The 7,572-nt window shown below is 37.4% G+C and overlaps 2 protein-coding genes across 2 annotated transcripts in view; both read left to right on the forward strand.

Annotated features, from left to right (window-relative positions):
• The first annotated feature begins 3,493 nt into the window (after positions 1-3,493).
• LOC118341198 (ADP-ribosylation factor 6-like) lies at positions 3,494-5,725 on the forward strand. The gene is made up of 2 exons (XM_035679399.1): positions 3,494-3,990; positions 4,744-5,725. The coding sequence occupies exons 1-2, from the start codon at positions 3,676-3,678 to the stop codon at positions 5,050-5,052; spliced, it is 624 nt and encodes a 207-aa protein (XP_035535292.1). The 5' UTR covers positions 3,494-3,675; the 3' UTR covers positions 5,053-5,725.
• A 1,268-nt stretch (positions 5,726-6,993) lies between these two features.
• The window catches only part of kpna4 (karyopherin alpha 4 (importin alpha 3)), a 12,284-nt gene continuing 11,705 nt past the window's right edge, over positions 6,994-7,572 (forward strand). Inside the window, exon 1 of the mRNA XM_035679705.1 lies at positions 6,994-7,279. Coding sequence (XP_035535598.1) covers positions 7,211-7,279 — 69 coding nt within the window. The 5' untranslated portion in view covers positions 6,994-7,210. The remainder of the gene's footprint in view (positions 7,280-7,572) is intronic.

Raw genomic sequence — 7,572 nt, forward strand, 5'->3', positions numbered from 1 at the left:
TGCATGTGTGTGCATGTGTGTCTGTGTGAGAGTGAGAGTGAGAGAGATGTCTGTCGATGTGATAAACTTGCACACAAGTGTCACATTAACAACCAACCCATTGTCTAGCCATAAATGAAACATTTTACAGTATACAAGATAGCATGGAGTTTCACTTCCACATTATTTCAATTGCCTGTGTGACCACTAATTTTATGTTTTTAGTTTCCACATCATTTAATCGTATCAACATCTACCAGGTGTCTGCACTGAAAGGTCTGTCGTTTAACAAGTTGGCAGGTTTTTTTCTTTTCCTGGATCAAATACATGTGACTGGTGCAAATCATCAATATGAATTTATTCCCTTTATACATACAACACAGATGATAATGTGCATATGTTCAGATATCACCATGAATATTGTACAGCAAGAGAACTTATTACAATATCATATCACACTTGCTGAACGTGGGAATTCTTGAGTGTTTTTATCTTGAGTTGCCCAATTTTATAAGTTTATTTGTTGAATGTCTTAGTTTACTTTAAATGATTGCTGTTAAAGACAAATTTTCGTTTTGATTGTTGATACATTTTACGACCTTTTATGACTGAGTTTGAGCTAGTTTGATCTTTTTCTGTTACTGTGTTTAGCCCCGACTGATTAGCCTCCATGTAACTACTGATAATGTAATGACCGCTGGATAATGCAGTAGGCTGTCAAAGTGTAACCGCATCTCATTTTAAATGGCTGTAAAATGTAATGCAACTTTTTTTTAAAGCAATAGACTCTCAGATAATGTGGAGATAATGTTGTAACATCTCATTATGACTCCTAACTGCTGATTCATATGGTTTGTCACACATCATCTGATGATATATTAACATTGATTGATTGTTACTTCAAACTTGTAAGGAGAAGCTAATAATTGAGTTTTCACATGTAATAATTGAAAGAATTGTTGGCATATCATAATGTTATATTATTTAGGAATGTACATTACTATGGTTTACAATCCTTTTAATAAGCTTCATTTTTACATATTGACATGCTCTTCCTTTATCTGACTTTTCTTACATTATCATTTACTACAAACCAACATGATATAAATATACTGAAATTGACAACTTACTGTTACAGTGTCATCTGTTAATGCCACCTTCACTAAGAGAAGAGTAATTTTATCCCGATACAGATCACATTTCCCTGAACTGTAACTCTAAATGTAACAAGCCTTTGAATAAAATGTTATTGTTGCCTTATTTTTTAACTGTTCATTTCCTGTTATGAAGTCTGCTGCCAAAACTTATTCTCAGTTTGTAATGTAACGCAGTCGATCATACAGTTACCATGCACACTGCACGACCTCCATGTCTCACCTTGTTAACTCACATGTAGAATATCGTCGTTGAAAGAGTGTCTCCGAGAGACACGACATTGTAAGATGAATGTACATACTGTCCTCATGTTAGTTATCATCCCTTCCAATGTTTATACAGCCATGAAGAAAGCAACGCGCCTGCTCCTGGATTGTTTAACTTCAGAGATATATAACAGATAAAACTGTTTGTGCTTTTTCAGTTCACATTCTTCCTCCATAATGTATGCTGCCAAATGTTTATGTGGCATTTGTACTTGTTTTTGTTGACTTTAATAAACTGTAAACAAAAATCTGAAATTTTAAAATGGAAATCAAAAAGGTAACATTAAAATGATAAATGATATTTTCTCTGTGCCTATTTTTTGTTCATTTTTTAAAGAAAGTAAACATTGAAAGTAACACATACATATTTACTGTATCATAGAAACATCAGTAGACATAAAAAAGCAAAAGAGAAGAGAGAAAATGTTGTCATACCCTTACATTGTGTGTATTCTGGGGACTCATAATAATAAAAAGGCACTATAAGCAACATAAATATTCTAATTGAATATCATGAGAGCTTGTTCTTTCATAAAGTTCTCTGCCATTGGTTATTTCTCTTATTTAAAGACAGAAAATGAATCAACAACTTTTGAAAAGCTCTGTTTCAGTCAGTCTGTGCCATCTGCTGGGTGATTAGAAGATGTTCATTGTAGCAGTCTATGTTTACTAATTATGTTAGGACTGGACAATAAGCTGTACATACTTTGATCCTGACATTATGATTCTCTGATGTGTTTAATTATATCTTACTAGTCAATAGATCAGTCACAATCCCACATAATAAAACTGAGAACAGCAGCCAGTGACATTTGATCATCAGCCTACAGTCCAGTCAAACAGTGTTCCTGCACAGCAGTATACAGTGGTATATTTTATAAATATATATAGTTGGATTTGTTGTGATTGCACTAATTGTGTGTCGTTTAGAGCAGTGATTCTCAATCTTTGGTCTGATAAGATTTTTTTATTCCATAACTGTCTATGCTGTAGATCAGCAGATTAACAGTGAACAGTGTGAAAGCCACAAATAACAGAATAATCATTCTTATACATTTTATCATTGAGTCAGTTAAATAATATTGAAATTAAAATATTCCCCATTTTATCTGGAGGCTCCCTGGAACCCCCTCGGACCCCTGGTTGACAACCACTGATTCAGATCATGTTGTCCAGTCATACAGTAGCACAGAATCAGTGCAATGCTGCCTGTAGCCTACCCATAATAATCATAATAATCCAAATTATGTTTTATGGTGTATAATTAGTAAACAAAACTCCCCATGCACAGACTACAACAGTCAGCTGCTGGTGGGTCGTAGGACCATGCAGTTAAAAATCTAAATGAACCACCTGCATACTGGAATAACTTTACTGTGATTTTATTAGGAGCAAACAACACGTTTCATGTTTGCTCAGTAAAATTACATGAGCACCCACAGGTCTGATAAATAAAACTTTTTTCTCCTTTCCTTTTTGTCAGTGTTTTACCATTTTTACAAAATATATTGTAAAATATATATTAAAAAACATAATACTACACAAAATTACTTATGACAAAAACATAGTATTAATGAAGATTCTGATAACTAGTCATGTGACCCAGATGTAGCCTATTTATCACAACCGTGAGTGCCTGTGTACATTTTAATGAGCGAACCTGAAGAAGCTTCTAATAAAACAGTGAAGTCATTCCAGTGTGCGGTGGTTACTTATGTTTTATGGTATATTCATTTGAGATGAATAACAAATTCCCAGAAACAATGTATGTCGAGAGATTTCTGGAAGTCTACAGCTTCCATGTTGTCAGTCTAAAGATAAAACTACATTTACCCATCTCCACCAAAATGTCCCTGTGATGTCATTGCTGTGGGACATACAGCTAAGAATAAACACAATATTCCTGTTGGACCGAACATTGACTCCCTGGATGCTTGTGTTCTCGTATGATGATCCGGGGCAGGTGTGATGTGACTCCTCGAACTGTGATGTGGTAACCAGAGAACTTAGTTGCACCGTCACTGTAGATATAAATAGCTTTACTGAAAGCTACGCAGGGACAGAAGGAATCCCATCACAACAGAGGGGGAGGGATCACTCTGCTTGTGTGTACATAAAGCATACTGGTTGCAAACAGTATCCAGAGGAGAGCAGACACACTAAGCCTACAGATAAGGTAGCATAGAGGGAGCCACTGTCTGCACACTGCTTAATTTACACAGTTATACAAAAGGAAGAAACCATAGTTTTTGGACACAGACTGCACTCTTAGGACATGGGTATGCATGGATCCAAGTCTCGGAAACAAGCGCAGGTCCTGATGCTGGGTCTGGACGGGTCAGGAAAGACCACCCTGCTGTACAAACTGAAGTACAACGAGAGTGTGGTGACCGTGCCGACTGTGGGCTTCAATGTGGAGACACTGGAGACAGACAGGAGCAGCCCGGGCCTGACGGTGTGGGACGTGGGGGGCCAGAGGAAGATGAGGCCCCACTGGAGGCATCACTACACTGATACAGCCGGACTGGTGTTTGTGGTGGACAGCTGGGATGATAAGCGGCTGGACGAGGCCCGCAAGGAACTTCATCGGGTAATTAAATCAGAGAATAGAGCAACACTTTACTTTAACACGCCTATTTAGCATTCATAAGCATTTAAAATGTGTTTTTCTTTTTGTTCCTTCACTTGGATGTTTGGGTTTCACTGTGCAGAATGATGTATGTGCAGAGTTCAACACTAGAAGTCTGTTTTCACATTCATCTGCTGAAGAGGGGAGGTTTCTCTGTGCTCACATTTAACTTAATGAGTTTAGTACAAATGGCTGATTCTGTGACATTACAACTAGTTTGGAAGCCAAAAGCATTTTACACAAGAGTGATATGAAACCTTGAATCCTGAGCACTGAATGGACTTTTTTAGTGAAGTAAGAGACATCTTGTGTCCAGTAGTTAAACATTTTGCATATTGTTTAATTCTTTAAGACATTAATACTATTTCTCCTTGGAACAGTATTATGTGTCTGATATGTTCTCCCAAAAAAAAAAGACTAAAATTTCCACGTTAAATCTTTAAAGGGGCATACTCTTCTACCTCATTAAAAATAGCAGAATCTATGAATATGCAATTTTGAATATGAATGTGAAAAGATCCTTCTAGTGTCAAACTCTCCACAAACCTTCTGCAGAGAGAAGATCAAACATCCAACTGTAAGAACAAGAAGAAAAAACATATTTTTGAACATTGTTTACCTGATAGTGTAAATATCTCCAAGCAATGGACTAGTTACTCTAAAAGTTTGTTCTACACTGTAGTAATTACACTCTTAACTTTCTCTATTTACTAGGTCCTGAGGTACGAGAGCCTCCAGGGGGTTCCTCTCGTGGTCCTTGCCAACAAACAGGACCTTCAGGGATCTCTAAGCCCAGAAGCACTTTGCCTGAAACTGGACTTGACGAGAGTGTGTGAGGGCAGGGCCTGGTTCATCCAGCCCTGTTCAGCCACCACCGGCATGGGACTAGAGGAAGGTTTCAGGAGGATAGTCTATCTGATGAAGACTCCCCTGAAACAGACTCAAGAGGACATTAAGGTTAAGATGAGGTCTAAGGGCTTCAGTATCACAGCCCTGAAACAAGCCTTGCTTTGCGGCCGATGATGGATCAGAGTCCTTTTTTTGAAGAGTCGTTCAGGATTCCTTCTCAGCCAGCGGCTGTGAAACTCACCGGTGAGTGGCCTCGTTGTGGCAAGATCAATGAGAGGAGGTGATAACAACATGATCACAGTTTCAATCTCTGTGGCGGAAAGAACTTTTACTCAACCCCCTAGTGAAGACAAAGTGTCTTTGAACCACGGTGATAACCCGTGAAGAGGCAGTGAGTTTCTTGGATTATGAGGGTAGTTTTAAAAAACAGCTGATATGAGCCGAACATGACGCCTGACATACTGCACATGTTTTTGTCTGTGGCTCAAAGAAATGCTTTCCAATTGTGCATTATCAGTTTTTCTTTATTTGTATTATTTATAAAATCATAATATTAAAATAAAAAGACTTTTTGTAATGTGCGTACTATTTCATTCATGCTGTATATTTATTTATTCAGAATGACTCCACTGCCAGTGTCAGTCACAATATGTTACATTGAATGAAGATTTGATACTGATGTAAAGTATACATCTTGTTACATCCAGCACATTAAAACAAAAACAAAACTGTCAAATATGTCAACTCATGTTCAGAGCATGTTATTTTACTCTGGTTCTGTTTCAATATATGTTGTTTTGTCTGCTTGTTACAATAAAATAAAGTTGCTCAAATATCTGGGATTGAATGAGGTGGTTCTTGTGGAGTTTGGGCAATAAAATAAATAGCAGTAATTCTTCATTTAAAGCAGCAACAAGGGATTTTATTCTCTTTTTTATTCTGGTTGGCCCTGTGGACAATAGCAGTAGTGTTTCCACCGCCTCCTTTCATTGATTTCAAGGGGAATCTGACTGAATCCAACCCAGTAGCAGGCATTATAATTATATAAAAAATAACATATCTTCTCACTGATGGTCTGGTGTGCTTAGGTCATATAGATATACAGATATAACCAGTGAAACTAGTAGTAGGTTTAAATAAATGTTGCAATACAAGAATGTGATTGTTCATCCTGTCCATAGTGACTGTAAACAGATCCTCTCCTTACTCCAGTGAAGGAGATGTGGGACAAGTCACCGCAGAAATGCAGTTCAAAGTTCAGCCATAGCTAATATGAGGCTTCATCAATCTGAGTCAAATCAAATGGGTCTCTTTCAAAGTTACTTAGTCAAAGGCAATCTAAAGGCAGCTGAATTTGTAGTAGTAATAAGTAACTATAATAAATGTAGTTGAGTTAAAACATTTAGTGGCGTGAAATACTATGTCTTTTATGGACATCAACTAACAAACAGCCAAAATCGAAGAGTATTTCACTGGGAAGTCGAAAAACAGGTATTTCAGAACCACAGTTATAATGGCTAAATATGGAAAATCATCTGGATGATGTTGGAAGGGCAAGGTGACCTCGCACATACACTGTGAGAATTCACACAATACACAGAATTAATCTTGGATTCAAAATTAATCTTTGAACTAAAGTTATTTATTCATCTTAGGCTTTACTTTTAGTTGCCAAATAAACTATTACAACCCTTTGGTTGCAGTCACAACACAAAACAAAGGCAACAAAAGGTGAATTAGACGTTTGTTATGGAAAAGGTAACAGAGAATATAAGCTAAAATATAAATATCCATGTCAAAAAAAAGGAGCTAAAATATAAAATGTATTTATTTATATTATTTATTTATACTTTTTTTTAATGAAATCCACACAAAAAAATAAAAACGTGTACCTATCAATTGAAGTAATCTAATAAATATAACGGCACAAATAAAAAAAAGTGAGAAAAAAAATATAAAAAAAAGTGCATATAACGGAGGATTAACTTATAATTGAATATAACGTTTTAAATAATGTAACTTTTATATGTTTGTTGTGTGTTGCGCCCCGCAGACAGACGCTGAACGTGAAGCCAATGAGAGTGAAGGGGATTTCCCCACCCTTCCTCTACGCCAGAGCGAGGCTGCCCTCCACCACCGGCATTCCCAGTATGCACCGCGGACACAGCAGCAAGAAATAGTCCGTTAACGAACGGCTGAGAAACGGGAACTAGAAAAAAAACAAAAAAAAAAAAACAAAAAAAAAGGGGGGGGAAGCTGAAGAGCTAAAAAAAAAAAAATTATATACATCTCCACGAGTTTAACTGTATTTAACGCCACCAGAACCGCGAACATGGCTGACAACGAGAAACTGGACAACCAGCGGCTGAAGAATTTCAAGAATAAAGGCCGTGATTTGGAGGTAAAAGTTGTGCGGATCGGTGCCGAGGGTCGCTCCTCTCCCTCGCTCCTCTCGGCCAGCTCCGCTTCCTTGTGACGTCGTTTCTAATTTCCACCGTCGGGAACTTTGAGCCTCGACCGGGGGGCCTTCCCGGGTCTCACGTTGTAAAAAAGACCGCTGGCTTTAACCCCCTGTTTTTAAATGTGTGTCAAGGAGGTGAAGGTTGAACTGGTCTTACTACATCGTGAGAACCGCGTTGGTTATAAAAACATGTCCGCTAAAAAGGGGGAGAAAAAAAAAAAAAAAAGATGTGC

Source organism: Morone saxatilis, unplaced genomic scaffold, assembly GCF_004916995.1.
Source record: "Morone saxatilis isolate NCDOM2014 unplaced genomic scaffold, NCSU_SB_2.0 Contig8, whole genome shotgun sequence".
Classification (NCBI taxonomy): Eukaryota; Metazoa; Chordata; class Actinopteri; family Moronidae; genus Morone; species Morone saxatilis.

Bases quoted from the DNA above. Each gene is read 5' to 3' on its own strand.
- LOC118341198 (XM_035679399.1), top strand. From the start codon at position 3,676: ATGGGTATGCATGGATCCAAGTCTCGGAAACAAGCGCAGGTCCTGATG. The intron at 3,991-4,743 runs GTAATTAAATCA...TCTATTTACTAG, and splicing joins CCCGCAAGGAACTTCATCGG to GTCCTGAGGTACGAGAGCCT.